Genomic DNA, 25,146 nt, shown 5'->3' with positions numbered 1-25,146 from the left:
GATGAACTGCACCTGGTGGCTACTTATTAAGCATTTATAATGCAAAGATGCAGTTCATCCACAAATTCTGCTACTGGTTCCAGCCCATGGAATGATGAAAAAAGACGGGTGGGTAATGTCGGGGACATAACCGGAGTGGCGTAGGACTATACAAAGGGGACAGCTTTTGCTAAATATATATTTTAAATATATTGTTTTATTTTCTTCTCCTACTTGAATACCTACCTATCTACCTGAAAAATGGATTAGTTTACTGTTTACTCTTTATGAACATGTTGGGGGTTCTGAAAAGAACCTTTTGTGTTGTGTTTTTGCTTTTCTTTTACAAACTTTCTCAATTTTTTCTCACTATCTCATAGTTGATTCTTGATTTTTTTCTGAAGGCTTTGTACTTATTAAATGTTCAACGCCGGGCATCTTTTGGCGTATGCACATATCGTACAATCAAAATGATGGCTGTGATAGGAAATGCATAGGTGGTTACAGCTCATTCACTATCATATATTTCACTATTAAGCACATTACCGTACCTTAAACTGTGGTTTCGGAGACGAATGAATTGTAAGATTTGTATCTCCGCAAACAAAGTAAATAGAAATGAAAAAGAACTGAGGTTTTGGAGACGAACTCTACGATCTGTCGAGAATTAAACGAGCTATAAGCGTGCTGAAAAACCATCAGTAAATTAACACAGGATTAAAGTCCTTTAAAATAAGAACAGAGCAGCAGGAAATACATAGCTCATCATGTTGCTCCTTAATTATGTTTCTATACAATGCAGATGTAACGTCAGTCAATTTTCAACATCAGTTATCAACCAAAGAAAACAGTTCTTGGTACCGAGAAAATTCGTAATGCCATCCTGCATACAATGTGTTGTAATTTGAAGCCACTTTTAATTCGGAAACCATGCATGGGTTTGTGAAAACTGAATGATCAATTTAAAAGACCCCAAACCAATAAGTTCAAGAACAAGCATAAACAAAATAAATCAAAGAAAGAAAGAAAGGATAGAGACAAATCGGCAGACTCAGCCAAAGGGGCGAGTCCAACGAGACGAACGAAAGAGCGTTAAAAGGCAGCGATGGCAGAAAAATAAATTAGAGGCGAATGAACTGCAAAGTTTAAAGCCTCTTAAAAACAAAGAAAGAAGAAGAAAAATACATTCATTACGATTTGTTCGCTCGTTGGATTCACATGCAGGCTAAAAAGGGTCCTTTTCAGGATTACAACATTATCTTTAATCTAAAGAGTTTATTGTTTTGTTATCACTCGATATCCCCATCTTGTTCGGCTAAACCTTCCTGTTTAACGATTGCGTTTGCCACTCGCCACAGCTTTCACAGTTGGAAAATTTCTTCCCATCCAGCTCGTGACATGTTGTACAGTAAATCATATTTAATGCGACGTACCGAAGCACCACTCAGTGTCGCATTGGAGGGGATTTTAACCTGTAATTGAACATTTGCGATGACAGTGGTACAGTGTCGACTTTCAATGTGGGGTCATAATTTGGACCCCGAACTCTATGTTTACAAAAATGTCCAACTAAATATGACGCATTACATGACCGTCGTATTAGCTAAATGTCGAACTAAATGTAAATTACTGTACTTTCAATCTGGAAACAATTTAAGAATTGGTGAAAATTGAATAATCGGGAAATTCCCCAACCATCAATAAGCTCAGAACAACTGCCAAATTCTCATACTCATCATATTCTGGAAAACAGGATTATGAAAAAATCTATTTGTGTTATTATTATTTTGGATATTGTTTTAGAAAGCATTGAACTGTATTTTGTAAACTCTTTTTTGGAAAGTTTAATGGCCCTGATAAGCGCCGTGTTTTATGGAATGGTTCCAATTTAGAAAGCTTAGTACTCGTGGTTTTGAAAAAAACCATTTCGAACGCCCTCGATGTCGCCTTGTTCTGGATTTGCCACCAAAGCAGTTTGTATGAAGAACAAACTTTTTTCTTCTGCTACCTGCTGCCGTTTTGCGATTGCGTTTGCGTCTGCCTGTTGTTGTCTTGATATTCACCGAACCAAAGCGCGAGCAGTTTTGCCAGCCAACTCGATCACTTCGGCAACGAAGCCCTATAACGGCGGCTAGGTGGACTGGTGCACTGGTACTAATCCGCTCGGCCTAGCTACCCTTGCGGAGCAATTGGCGGATACACCTACGGGAAACTGCAGTCCAACACGGTTCGAGCGGGATTTTGCCTTTCCCTTCACTTTTCCTCCTTTGCCATGTCCAGAAATGGCTGCTTGTGTTAGTTTGTTGATGTGATGTGACGCGAAACGATGTGGTGTACGGTTTGGATGAGAATGATCGTCTGGCTCGCTCGAGAATTACGCATGTGTGAGACTGCGACCAATGTTTCGTTCATTTTTTTCTTTTTCCTTTCCAATCGTGCTTCATTCTATTTCGCTGCTGCTCTGGTTGCCCGTTTTGGTCGGTACGATTTGAGGAGCACAAAATGGACCAATCAAAAATGAGCACATAGTGCATTTGGACAATACTTGATATTTCACAATTATTCAATTGTTTATCTCAAGAAAAATGAAATGTTATTCGTTATGATAGATGCGTAGATATGTTTCCTATCAATAATGCAAACACCTTTGCGATCTATTGAGAAATGCCCGAGAATAAGCGTTGCAAATCTTGCATTTTTTCCTACTTGTTCAGTGCCTAGATTTTCATTTCACATCCTATATCTTCCGGTTAGACGTAGTCCTACGTCAAAATTACAAGGAATGATAGCAGCAGAATGGAACGTATTATTGTCGCCTTATTGTCGTCAAAAAGGGATTTTTCGAAAACCGGTAAGTTTCGATGAAAAGACATCTTTAATGTTAGAAAAGTTTTTATGAATGTATTCATCTCCCCTAGACCACTTGCTCCATTTTTCTCACTATCTGAACCACTCATTAAACCATGTATGAAACCTCAAGCTCAAGTCATTTGTTATCTGTACGCAGCAGTGTAGTGTGCGGGTGACAAACTCAGCGTTTGCCGGGGGTGCCAAAAACCAATATGTTTTATACTGGCGTGTAAATTCAAAGTTTCGAAAACGAAAGCGTTACGCCGGAGAACGAGATTTTGAGCGTTAAGGTAGTAGTCCGGTGTGACGACCGAATTTTCATATTTTTTTTAACAAGAAAATAAAATGCGATCGTTTTAAAATTTTTACATGCTTTTATTAGTGTTTTAAAATATAGAAGAAAAAAAATTATTGTTTTTAATATTTGACGTCAGAGTGGAGTCCTTGGAAAGAAGATGAGCTGGTTCGGGGGTCATCTGAAATAAAAAAATCAAAAAGATTATTATTATGCAGACTTTATTTTAATAAACTAACCTATAATATACATAAAACAAAAAAGACTAAAAGAAAATAGCGGACTCGTGAAAAAAGTTCTCAAAATCAATTTTTTTGATAAATTGTTTAAATACAATAGTTTATTATTAAAAAAAAATGTTTTAAAGGTTACGTATTTGATATGTGTGTCTAGAATAATTGGTAAAATTTTTAGACAAATCGGTCTAAAAGTCGGTTGAGTCAGTGCTTCCTCGAAATTTCGAAAACATGGTTTTGTGAAAAATGCGTTTAAAGTTTTATCACACGGTTTATTTCATATACACTACGGCGCGCTCTCTTATATTAGCTATAACTTTAAAGATATTTAAAATTTCGGTCTGAAATTTTTTGAGTATATTTTTAAAATGTTTTTCTTCCGAAAAATGTAAAAAAATCGATGTTTAGATCCGTCACACCGGGCTTACTACCTTAATAGCTCCTAAACAACTGAACGATATGGTATGATAAACACTTCATTCGAAAGATAAAATGTCTACGCGTTACATACTTGTTACAGTTTGACTTGACAATAGCCTTATTGCTTATTGCTTTCAAAACAGGTTATTGAAATCACCAATCGGTATATAAGCGAGCGCCGCGGAAATCCACTACGTTATGATTGAACAGCAATTGGAGCATGATGTCGCTGTTGTGGCGACACTAACTTCGTTCATCATGAAAGCGCTGATGAACGGTGTCACCAAGAGCCTGGAGAACGATGCCACTGAAAAGGAATATCAGCATCGAAAAACGGTTCCGTTTAAGGCATCGGAGCAGCCGCCCCACACACATACACGCGTGCAACTCTTTTCGTTTGGTGGTTATCGAGCATCGAGAAGAATCCGGAAAGATTATATCGTTACTGAAAAATAATCTGCCAGTTCCCCTTGGAATTGAAAATTACATTCAAGCGAAAGATTTATTTTTTTTTATCCCATTTATTTATTTTTTATTTATTAGGCTCATTAGCATTTAGCTGTAACAGAGCCGGGTTTAATCGTGTACATGTACATATGTTTATGTTTCCATAAATTGTGAATTACACAGTAGTTAGTAGTAGCCATTTAGGCGTTAAGTTTTCTGTTCCATTACATTATGGTAAATTACACAGTAGTAGCCATTCTAGGCGTAAGGGTATTCTTTCTGTACTTCCATTGTTCAGCAGACCGGACAGCGGAGACAGTTGATATTGATCATTGTTGGGTTATTTATAGAACAGCAGCCCGATGTTTCTTGCAGAGCAGAGCAGTTGTATGGATGAATCGATCTAATTCCGACCGTGGATCGATTTCCATCGCTGATGATGATTGCGTGGACGTAGTTATTCTATAACAACACAAAGATGGTCAATTGAGGGCCCTGAGTTTGAACTCACGATCGATCGCTTGGTAAGCGAACGCGTAACCAAGTGGCTACGAAGACCCCCCATAGAGATTTATTTTAATGTTTTCTATTCATACAGGGTTTTCGATTTCGGGCTTCCCAAAGTATACAGCCCTGCGCTGACAACCGTTTGACATAGCTGTCAACCAAAGCGTCATATCGTTAGTTGAATGTCTGCCATTTTACAATATGGATCGTTTTAGCATCGCACAACGTGTTAATTTTGTTAAATTATACTATAAAAATGATGAAAAACCGGCAAATGTTTTTCGAGCATTACGGACGGATTTTGGTCGTCATGGACGGCCTACAGAGCACACAATCGCTAATGTAGTGCGTAAATTCGAACAAACTGGATCCGTAGCGGATATTGTGAAACCTGTGCATCATCGTAATGTGCATTCGGCTGAAAATATTGCTGCTGTTGCTGCCAGTGTGGAGGATGACCCAAATGTTTTGATTCCACGGCGTGCTCAGCAATTGGGCTTGTCAAACACATCATTGTGGTGAATTTTGCATTTGGACTTGCACCTACATCCACATAAAGTCCAACTGGTACAAAAATTAGAGCGTGGTGACCATGGAATGCGTCGGACATACGTCGATTGGGTGAACGAATAACAGCAGCAAAATGCTGAATTTTCGCATCAAATTTTCTTCAGCGATGAGGCACATTTCGAGCTCGGTGGCTATGCGAACACCCAAAATTTCCGTATATGGGGCTCAGAAAATCCACACGTGATTGTTGAGAGGCCATCGCATCCGCCAAAAGTCACTGTGTGGTGCGCATTATGGTCTGGTGGAGTCATCGGGCCGTATTTCTTTGAAAATGAGGACGGCGAGACGGTAACTGTGAATGGTGAGCGCTATGGCCGCATGTTAACCGATTTTTTTGCCACAAATTGAAGATATGGATACGGATGACATGTGGTTTCAGCAGGACGGCGCCACGTGCCACACAACACGACCGAAAATGGCCATATTGCGAACGAAATTTGAGGGACGCATAATTTCGCGTTTTGGTGATGCCAATTGGCCGTCCAGATTATGCGATTTGAACCCGCTAGACTTTTTTTTGTGTGGTTATGCGAAAGACCGTGTCTATGCCAACTCTCCGCAAACTCTTGAACATTTGAAAGACAACATTCGTAAAGTTATGACCGAGATACCGCCCCATATGTGCCGAAAAGTCATCGAAAATTACCTGTTCCGGGTCAAGGTGTGCGAGGAAGCCCTAGGTGGACATTTGAATGATGTTGTATTTCATACATAATGGCATAAACCAAACTTTAATTTGAAATGAAAGTTTCATCGAAATTCGAATTCTAAGTGTGTTTTATTTCAATTTACTTTCGGAATTTAAAGTTGGAAAACCCTGTATAATATTGCCACCAAATACATTTCGTTTTGTGATTTTTCAATCAAGTGCAATTAACAGGTGGTTATCGAGTTAGCATTAACCACTGGTGGACATCAAGCATCGAAAAGAATCCGGGAAGATGTTATCATTGGTGAAAAATAATCTGTCAGCTGTCCCTTGGGACTGTGAATTACATTCAAGTGAAAGAGTGTATTTTAATGTTTTCTATTCATATAATAATGCGACCAAATACATTTTGTTTTGTGATTTCTCAATCAAGTGCAATTAACAGGAAAGCTTCTGAAGATTATTCTTCGTCATCAGTAGAATATTTTCGTATCATTAACATAAAACTTTGTGCCTCCAACGTAACGCTCTCACTTTTGAATTCCTCCAAATATTCTTTATTCATTCTTCAGAATGGATTCAGATTCAATTTCAAACAAATGATCACTATCAACGATAGTCCTACGTCAACCTTGCGGTTATATCACAGAATTAACCCACTTCCTGTTTTTCCTCCTATGATATTTTTTCTTTCAATTGAGTAAAAAAACATTCATCATGAGTGGTTGATACTAGGGCCCGAAATTTTCGAAGGTGAAAAATGAAGACCGACTCTACTCTTCGACTAGAGCTGCTTCGGCAGTCGCCGTCAACAAAAAGTGAATTGACTAGCGTTGACTAGTGAGGATGACTGATAAACTAGCCCAGTCAGTGGTGATTCTAACTGACTCTACTAACGAATACAAATCTGTCTCTTCATTGAACTGACTTCAATCCACATTTCTACCCCCCCTAGAAACGAAACTGTTACCCGCGTACGCAATCTTATTTTACGTCCATGTAAAGAGGAACGAAAACTTCATTTCTAATTGGAAAAAGGAGTTACCCCATTAATGAACGGTTTATTATCTACCCATCGTGAACTCAAACCAACGAACCTAGACACTTATCAGGAATGCTATAAAGGTCCTTGCGTTAGTATTAGTAAACAGCGTGCAAAATAGTGCAGACACACTGCACGCTATTTTATACGTGTGAGTAACTTTCGTGTACGACACAAAAAAAGATCTAGCTCACCTGTAGCGTTTATCAAACCACGTTGAATTCAAACATCGATGCATGCAAACGTGATACATGGGAGGGAGAGGAACGAATTCGTTTTGGGGGATGTCACTTCAAAATGCAATGAGGACAATTTGACTGGGAAGAATGCAATGATATAGTCGAGTCGGTAGAGGGAGATAGCGACTAAACACCCGACTGACTGTTTAGTCGTTTTGGCGGAGAAACTGCGTGAAGAAGCCAAAAGTCATTACCAACTGAATACGGATATAGTCAGTCAGATAGTCAGCTGACTATCCTCAATTGACTATGACTAGGCAGAGCCCTGGTTGCTACATGAAACCAATAATCTTTGATTTTCGCAAAATTGAAACATTTCAACACATTTCACCAATACCCTTTTGATTTTTCGCCGCACATGCCTAGACTAACATTTGAAGCAGGCTGAGTCAAATTTCAGACGGAAGTATTTTTTTCAGACGTTGCATCAAAGGTGGAAGTGTTCACGACGCAGATGAGGGAACTATTCCCTGACCTGAACTCTTTGGCGCCCTTAGGCATTTTGAACAACATTCTCAGATAATACAACAAAAGTTATCTTAAGATAAAAAATGTACACGAATGAATTCGGTTCTGTTACAGCTGAATTGCTAAATGAGCCTAATAAAATAAACTGTTGGGATAAAAAAACATTCTCAGATATTCTCTTGATTAAAAAATATCTGCGTTCTAAACTGAATCAAGACCGACATGGCTAGGCAATTCTTTCGATCGAGAAAGAATCGCTAGCAGACCTTGATTTAGATGCAATTGCAGATCATTTTGCTTCAGCTGATGCACGCGAAGCATAGATCTGACTAGATAATAAGCGAAGTTGGTAATAATATTTCTAGTCTTTTACATGCGAACAAACAGTTCAAAGGCAAAATTGGTATAAGTGAGTAATTTTCTCAAAATATCACAATCAAGTATTTTCACCAGGGGTATTTTTTGGGTGCCCTCACTACGCCGCTATCTGTACGCACTGTTAATATTACTGCAGCGCCCCCAGTGGTCGAATCTAATGTGTTGACAGCAGTTGTTGAAATGTTTCCTCTTTCGGTGCTGAAAAGTTCGTCACGACTCATTTTGTTTCAAAGAACTTATACCTGATATAGGTCGCGAACCGAAGATGAATTTTGGACACCCACTTCGAAAATCAGACTTGGCTAAGGCCCAAGTCGATAAGTCGTTGAAATTGGCTAAACCGACCGTGTGCATTTTCGTGAGCTGTGTACTATTTATTGGCAGGGTCAAAGCAAGCGTTTTAGTGGAACAAAGGATCGGAAGCTGCATTTGTAGGTGTTGGGAACGATTAGGATAAACACAGTGCTGTCGAATTTTTATATCCCAAAAAATTCAGAAGGATCCTCTGTAAGCAACAGGACACTGAAGCAGAATCTAGTGACCAAAAGTCGTGTTCGGAAGTCCGTGATATCAATATCATCTGTGTAGCGAAGAGAAACCCACCTACTCCGTCATCCTCAAAGAGAGCGTTACTCTTTGATCTAGAATCACCATAGTTCTAGATATGTGCGAGCGCAAGATGATGGAAGATCAGTTTTTTTTTCACTCAACACTCGGTCGTGCTGGAGTGTGGAAAGAGAGCGCACAAACTCTCTACAGTGCAGCGGATAAATTCACTGTAAAGTATACTTTGAGAGCTCTTACCTGTGCGCTCTGGCTTGTGCTCTGGTGGATGCGCACAAGCAAAAGAACAAAAGTGGTTACCAATAAACTTAGCGCTGTGGTTCGCTGAAAAAAATGACCTGAAGTGAAACATGCGTGTGGATTTTATGTCGAATGAGATTGCACCCTTAAGTGTGCTCCTCAGTGTGACAGAGTGCTGATCAGCGCGCTTCAGTGCTGGATACAGGTTTTCGCACACTCGAACTCCCAAGAGTGAAGAGAGTGTGAGAGAGTGAAACTCTCGTGCGGGTGTACCATTTCAGTGAAAACGCCATCACTGCCGGAAGTTGTACAATGAGATTCTTATGAAGTACGAAGGATCCATGAGGACGATTCACCCTACGTGAAAATGGATTAGCTTCCCGGACAAAAGTTTTATAAAGTCACTCGTACAGGTGATGTCTTCAGCAAATTCTAATTCGAAAGAAAGCTTATAATCAGGAAAAGTTTTTGCAGCTGTGGACAGAATATCCAGGTTTACGTGACAAACAAGACTATGGATTCCAAAATATACAAGTATTGAATTTTCTCGATCCATATTTTGCAGAAACATGTAGTATCTTTCAGCCCCATTTTTCTGTAATTCCAATTTTTCCATAAGTTATAACGAGATATATCCTTATCCAAATCCTTATCCTTAACCAAATTCCAATACTCAGTCTTGTCCGCCACCGAGCCGGTACTACCCTTGCAGCCAATTGGTTCACCAAGCACAATTCCTACCGCCAGTCTCCCCATCCAGAGAAATCGAGACATTTTCCTTAACGAAAAATTTCCAGAGTAGTCCATTATAAAACTTTTAAATTCTAATTTTTAATATCTGTGTCACGTGCGATGCCTAATCTTTTGTAATGTAACTAATACAATATAAAAACAACAAAATAAAAAAAATAGTCCATCATCACCAAGACTATGATCAATAGAGTTAAATAACGAGCCTTTCATTAAGGTCTTGTCAACTATTTTTTTAATAAAACATAGGTTTTTTAAATTTTTTACTACATCCCATGGAGAGATTAGATCTTCTTCACAATTTTTCGCCAATAAACCCGATCCATGGCTGCAGTTCTCCAACTCCCGGCTGCACCGATTCTTGCCAAGTCCTGCTCCACCTGGTCCAACCACCTCGCTCGCTGTGCTCCTCTCCTTCTTGTTCCTACCGGATTCCATGCGAACACTATTTTTGAAGGGCTGCTACCCGGCAATCTAGCAACATGCTCTGCCCATCGCACTCGTCCAGCCTTGGCGACTTTCTGGATGCTGGGTTCGCCGTTCGCCGAACAACCGGTCGGATCAGAGATTTGTACATGGTACACTTCGTACGGGATCGAAGTTTGTTGGACCTTCAGGATTTGCGGAGCCCATAGTAGGCACGACTTCCATTGACTATGCGTCTTCGAATTTCACGGCTGTTGTTGTCAGTTGTTATCAACGAGTCAAGGTAGTAAAATCCTTCACAACCTCGAGCTCGTCGCCGTCGATCACAACACTACTACCAAGAAGAGTTCTGTTGCTATCAGTCCCTCCTGCTAGCATGTATTTAGTCTTAGACGCATTGATCCCAAGCCCAATCAGCCTTGCTTCGTGTTTCAGTCCGGTATACCAGTCGACTACCGTCGCATGTGTTCTTTCGATTATGTCCACTTCGTCGGCGAAGCAGATAAACTTGTTGAAAATCGTACTCCGCGTGTTGAAGTCCGCTCTCCGCATAACGCCTTCCAGCGCCATCTTGAAGAGCAGACAGGAGAGTCCATCGCCTTGTCGAAGTCCCCTGTGAGTCTCAAATGATTCCGACAGCTCACCTGAGATCCGCACACTGCACCGCACACCGTTCATCGTTGACTGAATCAGTCTTGTCAACTTACGGGGAAAGCTGTATTCGTTCGTGATCCTTCATAGCTGTCGTCGGTCGATTGTATCATATGCGTTTTTGTATATGTAGGTTTTTTTAAGATATTGAGTTCAAATTAATTCTGGTTGTGATTAAACTCTTATATTTTAAGAATTAAATTCGATTTCGTTCATTTCGGGACTTCGGGTTTTCGGATAGTTTTTACTTTCGTGCAATTCCAAATGAAATCGAACTAAAAATGCCGATTTTAAAACTTTTCCAAATACATCATTATGGTAAAGATAGAAGTTACGTTGAAAAACATTTGAAGACATATGGGCTAAAATTCCTAAACATAACTAGGGTAACTCCCAAACATATATTTTCACCATAATGATGTGTTTGCAAAAGTTGTTGAAAATTATAAGCAAATTCATAGAATTTCTTGAAGATGGCTTGAAACATATGAAAAGAGCCTAATTACTATAAAAAAGACAATACAATACAAAATACAAAATATTTCTATTTTTTTGAAATAACTCGAGAATGGCTGCATTCAGAAGGAAATTAATAAAGACCTTTTTTGTTTTAAATCACATCAGGATTCATAATTTGTGGCTAAAAATGATCGTTAACATACAAAAATTCGAAGTTTCAAAAATTCATAAAAATTCGATGTTCTACAAAGTTTGTCAAAAAAAAGTTTTACCATCTTGTACCCATTTTTTAAATTTTCTACATGAGTCCTATTTTAGTTTAATTTTTCTGTATAATTTAAAAAAATTAAAATTATATATTTTAGATATTGCAAATTAAAGTTTTTTTTGTGAATATATAAAGAGTACATTTTTTCTCAGTGTATATTTTTTTCACGTTTGAACATCAATACTCTATAACTCTTACTATTTCTACTAAAACTATTTCGGTAGGACTCATAGTTTTTGAGATATAAATTATCAAAGATTTCTCTTACTAATATCGATACTCCCTTTTCAAAAGTTACACATGAGTAAAAAAAAATCCCAAATGCTGTGAAAAACTCACATTTCCTCCAACTCAAACGGAATACAAACTTTCATTCGAATAAAGAATACTCATGTTTTGTCATTTGTCGATTTCATTTGGAATTGCTCTTTCTGAGAGTGTTAATTCAACCAATTTCCATTTTCGCTACAAATCCAACGGAACACGAAGCTATATACCTCTATGCGAATTTCAATTAGACTAACAGCATACGATATGTAGAATATTTGGGAAAACACTTTTTCGAATATTCCTACACTTTCTATTTTTTTCTCTCCACATGAACTTTTCCTTGGGTGAAGATGAATACAACAAAACAAACAGCTTGAATCGGACGATCCGTTCTCGATCGGGAACACACATTAGTTTTTATTTATGAAAATAGAAATAAGTTGTTTTAGAATTCAAGTCATTTTAACGCAACCGCTACCAATACAATTTTACACATACACTTGTGCTAAATTTGCATATATTTGTAATGCCGATTTCCCCAGGCACCTGGATTTTGTAGTTTTTAGTTGTCAGAAAATGACTGCGCAATAATTGTGAATACAAGAGGATGCTTGTATCTTCGACATCGACCAATCAGAACGTGGTATTTCCGTTTGGATAACGTTTGAGATTTTGGATTTATTCGTTAGGTCGTTTCATGACATATATTATTTTATTCAACGTAAAAAATTGTTATGGAGTGCCGAAATTGGTTGACGCAAAAATCTCATCAATCCATCATGAAACGACTGAGCGTTTAAAGTTGGACATTCTTCACGATGCGATCGATCTTCGTTTTTCAATTTGTATCCCCTGTTCAATCCTAATGTTGAGTTATTTGATCATGAACAGAAAGAGATTAAATTCATACGGCTTAATAAACAAAGGGCAATAAATCGCTATACCCATTTATTCAATAACCTCAATCTGTAGCCCAAAAATGCCATAAATCATAAGGACAAATGTCCAAATAGCCAGAAGAATATCGAATAGCCGCATTTGAATATCCTTATATCGCCTTTCTGCCAGTATTCAAAAGTGCGTAGTTATTGCCACAGCTTAATTGTCCACATCAATAAGATCCTGCATTCTATTATATTTTAGGCCAGTTCTGCCGAGAGCCACCGGTCAATAAATATCGCTGTTAAGAACACGTGTAATAAATCCATCGAACGTTACGCATCTCTCGTTTTTTATTTTGCAAAAGTTCCGCATCGTTGTTCCGCATTTTATTTATCGTATCGAAACATCCCAATATGTTCCCGAAATACGTAATCCTACGTCAAAACTTTGTCTTACGTACAGAGGCGTCTCGTCCGCCTGTTCAAACTGTTCATAGGACGGGTAGACAATATCAGAATAAAATGTATATCATTTCACATTTGTAACATGGATGAGGAATTATCGAAGGTGTGTTTTTGTGATTTCCATGTTATTCCGAATATCCTTATTATATTTTCTATTTTGGTGGAACTCAAACCCACCGTGAAGAATATAATCTGATAATTACATTTGAATACAAGTATGGAAAAGTTCATTCGCTCATTTCTCCACACCTAATTATAAATCACTCTTGTATCTGCTTGGAATAATCATGGCGAAAATAATGCAGCAAGCAATCGTGAGATTGCACGATGAATCATTTTACACTCCCCGACCTTTTTCATTCGAGACTGATAGTTAACATAACAAAACAAAGAGTGGAAAACAACATTCAATGAATGAATACTCCTTTGGAAGGATCGCACGAAACAAAATAGCGAGTGAGTCAAAATAGACTGAATCTGCTTGTATGCATGATTTTATTTTCCCTTGTACTCTTTTTTCTTGACAGCATTCAAGTGCACATGAATCCACCTTCCCGCTCACCAATAACTTGCGTTAATATGGTCTTCTGCGTCGGCTTAGATCGTTTCATACTAGAAACAAAAAAATGTCATTGCAATAGTTCACAGGACAACACGATTTTAACTATCTACCTATATTTTACTGCCTCGACGGAGGCTCAGTGATTATTATTTGAGTGAAAATCGAATGATTTTACAAAGACACTCAAGCAAAAGTTTCCAATTTGATTCTATCACCATCTAACGTCATTCCGAGAGGTAAATCAGAGAATGCAAAAATTTCTGAGAATAGATGAGCGGAATCGAGACAGTATTTTTCCGTTCTAATCGAGAATGAACTTTGTGAAGAGGATAGGTGATTGTTTCGGTTCAATATTTCTGCTGAACAAAACCGATGCAAACGATGGAAAATACACACCACCATTCTTCAGTGTTTGTTCGTAGTTGTCATCGTTTCCGTTTCTCTTTCTATTCCAGACGTCATTAAAATTTGAGAGAGGGCACGTGACAACGAGAGTACACAGCACCAAACACCCCAAGCGAGCATGATGCAAAAAAAAAAAAATTCATTCATGATCCTGTGGATGTGGTGGTATTCTTCGATGATATGTGCGTTTTTATCGATTTTGTTCATTCGACAACTTGAACCCGGTACATATAGTACACGTATGTCTGCTTACATTTCAAAACCTCCGCGGCATTGACCGGACATGTGGATGAAATAGCTGCGTACTTTGGTCTTAATGCTGACAAATTGTGGCCCAGAGCTATGATGGCGCTACTGTAAGTGTGGCCCAGAGCTATGATGGCGCTACTGTAATGTCCGGAGTTAAATCTGGTGTGCAAATATTGGTGAAACAACGGTTATTCACTGTCGCGCACACGTGTTGAACTTGGTTTTGCTTCACTCGTGCACAAACAACAAGAAAACGCCAAGGTTTTTCAATACGATCTCATCTCTTGCGGCATTTTTCTCGCAGTCGTCAAAACGCAGCGAGACATTGAAGCAATTTATGGAGACCAAAATAACAAATGTTTGCAAAAATAGATGATTTGAATTATTCACCTATCAATGAATGTGATTCAGAGATTGAGATTTACCTTGGCAACAGTGTCTTTGATGCTGAAACTTTTACTACATCCAGAGGTCCTCACGCATTCATGCTTGAGTTCAACACTGTATTCTTGCTAAAACTTTTTGCGAATATTTTTGCACATACGGATGCTCTTTATCAAATTTTGCAAAGGAAAGGAATTAGTGCGTATCGTCAAGGCTTGCCTTGCTTCTATAGAGGAGCTCAAAGCAGATCATCAATCCGATAGTGCGCTCAAAAATGCAATCGATGTATCTGACGAAACTATGCATGACAGTAACGTCATCAATTGTCATCATTTATATGAATCGATTATAGACAAAATTATTGACGAAATGACGGAGCGATTTAAGGAACTAAATGAATACAAATTCGACGCTTTGTTGAATCACGAAAAATTTGCCGACTTCGATGTCGCATTACCTCCTGGGAATTTGTAAATGCTCATTTCATATCACTCGAAATACGATGAAACGAAGCTATGTAATAAGCTGACGGTTCTTTTTGAATTATAGTCATTATTCCGATTATCGTTGGACAAAACCTGCATCAAACCTTCTCCGAAACGACTGGCCAGAATGATACTGACATTGCCTAATACAACGGCATCCGTTGAAAGATCTTTTATTGTTGTTCGACGGATCAAGAATTATTTGCGGTCGATATCTGACCACAAATGGTTATTCGGAATTATGATGATGACTGTGGAAGAAGATTATCTTTATGACATAAAGCAGATGTCTTTATTTTATGAGGAATTCATTGATAAGTTTGCGCTCATAGTTGACCGTAGGATTCTTTTATTATACAGGCAAATCTGTTTTTTGTGCGGGTGATGGGGACCGCACAAAAAATAGTGTTCGCTAAACAATTTGAAAAAAACTTTTTTTTTATGTGGTGGATAGGGACCGCATAAAAGAAATACTTAAGAAAATAACCCAAATCCTAATGATTCCATTCGTGATCAACATTCAATTTCCTTTTTTCACTTTCATAAGCGGTCTACTCACTTGCGCAGATCATAAAATCAACTCTTTGCTCCTGTCAATAAACTCCTACTAACACCTTAAAACAAACAAAACAAAACATGAAAATGGGAATTAACTGACACAGTCTCTATATAGAGCGATAAAATACATATCAAAGACATAAAAAATGACCGATTATGATGATTATTGACGATTGACGATGATGACGATTATTATGATTATTATGAATGATTGATTTCTTCCAAATACCGCACAAAAAAATTCGAATAAAAAACCGCACAAAAACTGGTTTTACTGTATACATAAATGTTGGGAAATAAAAATGTTAAAATCTGTCATCGCAATACTGTTGTTTTAATGTTGTAAATGAAATTGAACAGGTAGCTCAGTTGGTCACGCGTCGCCTCTGCTTACGCAGCGTACTTTTTGAAGTAGAACCAGTTTAAGTAACTCTATCATTGTTGGAATTTGACCATATGTGTAGAAGGAGTTTTTTTCATCAAATCATCTTTCACTTTCTGAAAGATTCCGGACACATGTAATCTTTTTATGTGAGAAAAGTGTTTTCTGGCTTTGTGGGAGTAAATATAAAATTCAATCCTTCTTTTATATTCATAACACGAAGAATTTGTGTATATAAAACAATTAAAGAAATCCACATATCCAATACAAGCGTTTAATAACAGCGAACTTCTGTTTTGTGTATTAAAACCTGTTCCATATCTTCATACCTGACATACTGTGTGGCCACTAAATCAAGTTATTTCAAAGGAAAAAGTTTTATTCATTCACGCAGATTTGCTTGTAATCAGACTTCAGCTGAGTTCAGTATAAAATTACACTCTTCAAATGGAGTCAAGTGAGTGAAAACTCAACAAGAGCGATTGCACTCTTTTCACTTGTTGCTTTCTCTTGCTCCACTATTAGATATCGTTGTGTTCTGATGTATCATCGTTGCATCGTGTTGATGGACTCTTGACTGATAAAATGCAAGTATCATTTCGCGATGATGGCGTTGTCTATCTTAATTCCAGTGCATTGTAGCTGGGCAAAGGGATGATGTGATTTGGCACGAAGGTCGCAACCGCGGTTTGAGAAAGTTTATTGGACCGCACTGAGCCGTAAGACACATTTTTATTCGGTTTCGGAAGCCACGCTGCTCATATTTCTGCGAATAAATTATGTATACAAATGTCGTCTGTTGCCGCGATATGATTCATTGTTGTGTCTGTCTATCGCCCAAGGGCAGTGCAGTAGCTATTTACAATTGCGATTAATTGCAGCACGAATCGATAACATAATAACACAGCAGAATCGTGATATATGCACATGGAAAAACAGATTCGCGGTTGATGTACACTGAATTGGATACCATCGCAGTCGCAACAGATTCGACAATTCTAGGAAGTTTTAAACATATTAATTGTCAACAGTCAGTTTATAATCTGATCTCGAATACAGTATCAACAGGCGTTTGTTTTGGGGGTATCCATGTGGTACCATTACCATCTGAATAAAATAACACAGCCTGCAGAACAGATAATGCTAGTGAGGGGAAGTGGGGGTACGACGGGCATTTTTTTTTTTTTTTAATTCGTTTATTTTTACAGGCTCAGTTACTTAAGTTTAAAGGAGCCGAATTCTTAAATATAATTTTAAAACTATATATATAAACAATTTTCTTACATCTATGGTAAGTAAGGTGGAAAACCGATTACTCGCGGTGTACTCGAGTTTAGAAGGGTGACATATTTTTAGGAGAAGGATGGGATATAAGGAAATTGTAACAATGTTGATGAACACTCAATTTATAAATCTATTCGTATATCTATAGTGTATTTACATTTCAACTTATTCTACTATTTATAGCAAGGGGACGAATTACCCGCAAAGGAAGGAAAGGAGGGTGTAAGGATGTAGGGACAATCACACACGAAGATCTATAGCTTTAAGGAAAACATATATATGGGACATGTAATCAAGGTCTAACCGAGCCAACACATCTCTCACCGGTACATTGGGCTGTCTTCCTCGGGCCCGAAGGGAGTTTTCTAAATTCGATCTGTCGACCAGATACACCTCGCACGACCAAACAATGTGCTCGATGTCGTGATAACCTTGGCCACAAACGCAGAGATTGCTGCTGGCAAGATTGAAACGGAAGAGTAGTGGATCTAACGAACAGTGATTGGACATGAGTACGACGGGCATGTTAAGAAGAACTTCAATTGTATCTTTGGAAACTTATGTGTTGCAAAACTTAAAAGAAGTTTCTTACATTTCAATATACTGGTTTTGGAAATAACTGGCTAAATGTTTTAAAAAATGTGTTTTTCCATGTTTTACTGAAATTAAAACGAGCCGGAAAGTAGAACATTTTTATCGATGCGGGTATAATGGACCTGTAGGGGTTGGGGATAATATGGACAGGTTCATAATATTCGAAGCGTAGCAGTTTTGTCGCTCGCGAGAGGAATAATTTCGCTCTCTCTCAGTGTTTGTGTGTCCAGTAACTGAAAGAGAACAAACAGAGGAAGCAATATAAAAAAATGTTAAATATTCTTCCCTCCACTTTCCATCATGCATTGTATGTGATTATGGATGTTGATTATAATTTATAATTTGATTATAATTTAAATATACCACTTACGAATGAGTTTAATTTTCCGTACATACCTAAAATCGCTTCTCTGTCAACTCACAAATCGAAATATAACCATCAGCGAATTCAATTTTGCAATTAAACTGCTCAAAATGCTTAATATCGAAGCCGCAAAAATTACATCCACATGAGGAATCATGTTTGATTTTCGGTTTTTGTTTCCCTATTCCACTTTTGATCAGTTTTCATTGTCAGGATGGTTTAAATATTATAAAATAGCATGTAGGAGAAACAGAAATTAGAGCTTCATAATGCAACTATACAAATCAATCACCTGTCCATTATACCCCCACTGTCCGTCTTACCCGCATCTCCCCTACGTATCGGAACGGAACTAGAAATTGGTGTCTATCGATAAAACCTGACGGCCTTGAATTTAGCATCACGTTTGTTTGGTATTTCCGAGGGTAGGAACAACAAATGCTCAGCGAACCAAAAGATACATATACATTAGCTTAATAATGATAATGATGGCAATTATGAACCGTCTGTAGAAATGATATCAAATACTCGCTACGGTGTTATGACATTACCATTATGATTCCATAAGTTCGATAATTTCGTTTCGTTTATCCGCTTACTTATCTAAATTGTTACTAAATCTACGAAACAACTGGATCGCAGTGAAAGGAATTCGTTTGAGGACTAATTGAATTCCGCTTTACAGTGCCATCGTGGTGGCTTTTCATGACTTCTCAGCAACAGCAGTGTCATTTGAACTTCATGACGCTAACTGTACATGTTTCGGGAAACGTGATTTATCGGTATTAATTTGTTTTTCATGCTTCCGTTTTGTTTTTCAGTCATCACTCATCATGGATCATTCGGAGCACCACGATTATAGCCAACATAACATGAATCATTCTGCTGGGAACGGAGGACACGGTATAATCCATGAGTCAATGGATCACAGCCCATCGGAGACTATGATAGACAACGGAGGCAGTCATATCGGTCACGGAGCTCATGGAGACCACGTGGGTCATGGTGGACATGGCAGTATGGAGGGCATGGTGCACCACATGATGTCGATGGCGGTATGTTGCGTAATATTTAAAACTCATTATCGATTGAAAAGAGCGTGATTATTTTCATGATATTCTCAGAAAGTGGCTTCATTAGCTTCTGTATACTTCACATTCATTTTATTAGAGATTCGTAGCCAAAGGGCTGCGCGTCCGCTTACTGAGCGGATGATCGTTAGTTCAGTCCCAAGACGCTCTAATGGTTGGTCTAGTTGGCCTTTAGCAAGGCCAGGTCAAATGAACGTTGTTGTTTGGAGAATAACAGACATAAAAAAAAATCATTCAATCAATCATACTAGCTTTTCTTGTTCACTTTACAACGGGTATTTGACGGGAAATTTTGAACTAAAATATAAACGAGACGCCCAACTGTACGTTGGAATATACAGTATCGAAAAAACCCATACTGAATAGTTTACGTAGGACTACGTTAGGCTATTTGTTTCATACTGATTTTGGATATATTTAAAAAAATACATTATTAAACTTATTCACAATTTTGTGGCCCTGAACAGACTCGTTCAGTTTGATTGCTAGGTATTCTCTGTTCACGCCATCAATGATACAATCGAGTGATAATGGCAGATGTGCGGTAATCGGTCGTTGGATGGGACATCGACGAACGATAAAAGATGTCGAAACGGGGTCAGATATATGGGAAACTTCCCTCTGTTACTGAGGAACGAGTTATCTCCTGCGTTCTGTATGAGTAAAATAATGAAAAGTATATATGGAGGGTGAATGAATAGATTTCCCATTCCAATTCTTGCTTCGAACCAACGGCACCCGAAGCTACATGTACCAACGCGAATTTCGATTGTACTAACAACACCTACTACGATCTCACGGCAGAACAGATGGGACATCACTTTTTTCCGAATTTTCCTCCACTTACCATGTTTTCCCGACGTATAAACCTTGGGCGAAACGAACACAAAAAAATCGAGGGGTTGTATCCGAGACACGACCGTCGAAATTTCATAAATAACTCTTTAGTCAAAAGCTCCGGAGACCGGATGTACAATCATTTCGAGAAGCAACAATTCTTTCTTGCCTTTGCGAAAACATATGTTGCAATTTGTTTCTTTATATCAATGCACGCATTGATACTGATTTTGTTTCTTTATATCAATGCACGCATTGCACTGAGTATTTAACGAGTGGCATCTTCCGTGCATCGCCATTCAACAAGCATCAAACGCGCGTCCAACAGATGCAAACAGTGGTGGCGACATCGCGAGAATGCCCGTTTATGAAAAATCGTTTCTCGACTCTCAGTCAAAACCGTCAACAAAGCTAGGAGCTTGTTGCATCAGAACAGAGCCGATGCGCACGAGAGCAAATACGAATGGCAACTGAAAGTATCGAAGGTTTGCTATTCACATGTACAAGAAATGAACAAGTTCTAAGTTTCACGCAACGAAAACGAGCAAAACATACAAAGGATGGTTGTGTTAATTGCAATGCCAGATGCACTTCAAGTGAAATATTCGCTAGCGTTCACAGTTCGCAAACACAAAACGAGCAGAATAAGCGACCTTTGTTGTTTCGGACACAGAAAGATTCTGAGAATTTTCCTCAGAGGAGACGCAATACTTATACGCTAGCGACAGCTTACTTACTATGCAAGGAAGGAGTTTACTTCGCAAATATTCTCTTTTCGCTATCCCCCTTCGTTGTTTCTATTCTAGCGGCTGCTTAAGTTGCCCGTTATTTTATTTTATTTTTTTTTTAATTATTATTATTTATTATTTATTCATCTGACTTTTTGTTGTCTTAATGAATTAAGATGGGGAAAAACCAAAAAGAGAAGGCTAAAACCCCATATCTTTTCATTCACATGCAAAACATATATAAGTATAAAAAAGTAGCACATTTTGAGCACAACAAATATAAAAAAGTAAATAATAATAGGCGTCAACTGTGGTCAAATCATAAAAAAATAACAAAAAACTGATTGGGGACTGGGCCCTTGTCCATAGTTAATGTCGTTGTCAGTGGTTTATCCTATTCAGTTCTGTGAGTCTGTGTTTGAATGCGGACGCAGTAGAGCCAAAATCAAAGTGAGCGAAAACTTCATTGAAACTTGCCGACATGAATCGCACAGGGTCATGGAGGCCGTACAAAGTATTTCGGGGCTCAAGAAGCAGAAAGTTTCGTTGGCGAAGCAGTCGTTCAGGAGCGTAGATGTTAAGTTGTCCTAATAATTCCGGTGCGTCAGCTTCTCCGTTGAAAATTTTTGCAACAAACACAGCTTGGTCAATACTCCTTCTCTGTTCCAGTGTCTGCAGTCTCAGCAATCTGAATCGATCTTCGTATCGGGGAAGGTTCAATGGATCTCGCCACGGAAGACGTCGGAAGGCATATCTAACGAATTTCCTCTGTATTGCTTCGACTCTTGCGGTCCATGTTGACTGGTATGGGCACCAAACTACAGAGTTAAATTCCAGAATCGATCGCACCAGAGTGCAGTATAGAGACCGGAGGCAAAGTGGGTCGTTAAACTCTTGGGATATTTTTAAAATGAATCCCAGCTGGCGGTTAGCTCTATAAATAATGTCGTTGTAGTGTGATCGGAAGGTGAATGCTGAGTCTAGGATGATCCCCAGATCATGAACTTGATATACACGATCGAGAGACTGTCCGTCAATTGCGTAATCGTATTCTGTCGGATTGAGCTTGCGGTGGAACGTGATAACGTTGCATTTATTAATGCTTAGCATGTTCCGTGTACACCATTCAGTGAAACGATTCAGCAGCCGTTGTAAAGCGTAACAGTCCTCAGTACTCCTCATGACCATGTATATTTTGACGTCGTCAGCGTAAAACAGTCGATATGACAGATAGCTCATTAATAAATATTGAAAATAGCAAGGGACCCAGATTGCTCCCTTGTGGCACGCCAGATAAATTCGAGAAATGTTCCGAAGTTACCGACCCAATGCTAACAGTGAGCCTACGATTTTTAGGTATGATTTGAACCAGCTGATAATATCCACGGAGATACCGATTTTCCCTAATCGTTCCAACAGTATTCCATGATCAACTCTATCGAAGGCAAATTTCAAGTCTGTGTAGACGGTGTCGACTTGGGCACCAGCATCAATGTTTTTTATACAAAAAGAGGCAAGCTGAACTAGGTTCGTGGTAGTTGACCTTTTCGGATAAAACCCGTGCTGATCCATGGCAATGTAATTCTTGCAAGAGTCGAAAAGTAGGTCGTTCATAAGAATTTCGAAAACCTTGGAACAGGCACAAAGCGAAGTTATTCCTCTGTAGTTCTCAACATTCTGCCGATCCCCTTTTTTAAACACAGGAAACATGATAGACGTCTTCCAGCTCGTGGGAAAGCAGCGTTGCCTTAATGATAGATTAAAGATGGACGTGAGTGGAGAAACCAACTCGTCACAACATTTTTTAAGGATGTAGGTAGGTATTCCGTCAGGACTGGATATCGAACATCTCAATTTGTTTATGGCGAATTTCACTTGATTTGGTGTGATCTCGAGGTTTCCCAGATGGCACACATCTCTTGGTGTATCTCTACAAGCGTCCAAGATTCTTGACGAAATCGTGTCGTTGAATGCGCTTTTGAAGTGAGTTGCAAACAATCTACATTTTTCTGCAGTTGAATGAACAACCTCGTTGCCCAGAAACATTTCCGCGGGCAACCCATCGTTATCCTTCCGTTTTGACTTCACGAATTTCCAAAAATGTGCAGGGTGTCTACGTAAATCTTCTTGAGTCCGTATGCTGTAGCGTTTGTATAAATAGCGGTTATATATTCGGTAACTGTCACTAGCCCGCGCGAAATGTTGCTTGGTATATAAGCACCGGGATCGGCAATAAACTCGAAGCGCCTTCGATCTTAGACATTTTAGATGTCTTAGGTGTGCATTTCCCCAGGGTGGCTTAGGAGACGGTCTGCGCAGTGGGATGAAATCAACCAAATGACTTTTAAGCAAGCTTGTAAAGCAATCAACTGCAACGTTTATATCGTCAGCGGATTCTAAGAAATGCCAATCAGTTTGGCGAAGGGCTTCTAGTAAGCCTTCAGTATTGGTTTGATGAAAGTCAAGTCCAGGTTCATCCGGAATGTTTACAAGTACGATGGACTGTGAGAGACTAACTGTCAACTCCAAAGCAGGATGGTTGGAGTCAAGAACGGAGAGCGGCTCGGCTGCTTCTTCGAGAAGGCATCGTGAGAGCGTAGCTTCATTCACCAGGGCAAAATCCAAAATTCGTACATTCTGATTGGTAATATGGTTGATTTGAGATAAACTGTGCAAACTGAAACCGTCTAGTAACGAAGCACAAGCGACAAAAATGCTAGATTGCAAGGCATCAACGGAAGGACGATCGTTTCTTGGAGTGTTCCAGACAAGTCCCGACTGATTGTAGTCACCAAGCAAAATGGCAAGATCATTATCCTCAAGGCGGGAATAGACCGCTGCAATTGACTCAATATGATCACTAACGCTTGCTAAATCATTTTTGCGGTCAGGTGGTAGATAAATAGCACCGATACTCATTGAGCAATATTGCAGCTTCACCTTGACCCAAACCTGTTCGAGTGTAACATTTACAGATGTGGGATCGATGTATCCGTTGAGGTTATTTTATTGATAGCTCTGTTCGGGAAAGCACAAATGGACAGAACAAATGAATGTGGAAATAGGAATGCTTCCATATTTCATCAATTTAAACCATATACAGACTATGGCATTGTAATGTATAGCATACCAAACAAATCTTAGAAAATTTTCGATTCGATTGGTTTGCAAATCGTTAAAATCTGTTCGCAGCAAAAAAATAATTTTATTTAAGTAAAACGTGACCTGTTTCCTAATTTGGCACCCTTAATGTAAGACGTAGTCCTACGTCAAAAGTAAAATGATTTACTAAAAGGAAATAAATAAATTACAGCTTAAAAACTAGACGTGGATTATATATGTGACTTGACTTAGTAACCATTTGTTTCATGTTGCATCTGAATCAATTCTCAATGAATGAATGAATGGATATTTTGAAAGTTTTCTTAACGTTCTTTTTGTAAGTGTGTGATTGGATGAGTATAAGTATTGAATTATGATTGATACAGGGAAATACATAAAATCCAACCCTTTGAACTAAATAGTGGTACTGATTAGGATCGAAGGGTTTGCATGAGTTTGTAGAAACAACTGAAGATGTGTCAACCACATGATTCATTCTTGTTCTCGTGAGAAAAATATACAATATTTGTGTCCTCATTGCCAGTATGTAACTCTTCTTCTAGACATTTACTGCTGCCACGTTTTTTTATATGTTACACCACCATATAATGGTGGTTGGTGGTCGTTGACAACGTATAAAATCAACAACGGTTACGGGCGATTCAATCGTACACAAACACCCTGCACCAAAACCAAAAAGGTACGGCATTCATAAGAGCTTCCGCACCAATCTGCTCCAAGCTTTTTTTTAACGTTTGATTAATCACTTATTTATCAATGTGGTATTTTATTATCAATGTGGTATTTTAGTCTAAAAATTAAAAAAAAAATTTTTTTCTTCATATTTTTGAACTTTAGAATTTCAAGAATATACTCTCGAAATGGCTTTTCAAGAATCCCGGTTTGCTTTTGCCGTCGCGCAGTGGTTTGGTTGTTTTCGTCTGGTAGATTCGGACATATCAACGTATGAGTGTTTGTGCCTACACCTATCCCTCGGTTTACACTGAAGATAGGTTCCCGATAAAACTGTGTAGAATGAAATCTCTGATTTTGCTATGTAAAACCGT

The 25,146-nt window shown here is 38.6% G+C and overlaps 1 protein-coding gene across 11 annotated transcripts in view; it reads left to right on the top strand.

Annotated features, from left to right (window-relative positions):
- Window positions 1-25,146, top strand: part of LOC129780348 (high affinity copper uptake protein 1) — a 120,822-nt gene that overhangs the window by 74,150 nt on the left and 21,526 nt on the right. For all 11 annotated transcript variants that reach the window (XM_055788510.1, XM_055788509.1, XM_055788518.1 and 8 more), the window contains one exon: window positions 19,143-19,376. In XM_055788510.1, coding sequence (XP_055644485.1) covers window positions 19,155-19,376 — 222 coding nt within the window. In that variant the 5' untranslated portion in view covers window positions 19,143-19,154. The remainder of the gene's footprint in view (window positions 1-19,142; window positions 19,377-25,146) is intronic.

The sequence above is a fragment of the Toxorhynchites rutilus genome, chromosome 3 (genome assembly GCF_029784135.1).
Source record: "Toxorhynchites rutilus septentrionalis strain SRP chromosome 3, ASM2978413v1, whole genome shotgun sequence".
Classification (NCBI taxonomy): Eukaryota; Metazoa; Arthropoda; class Insecta; order Diptera; family Culicidae; genus Toxorhynchites; species Toxorhynchites rutilus.
The sequence above is the reverse complement of the archived record's forward strand: the minus strand, read 5'-3'. Positions and strand labels throughout refer to the sequence as shown.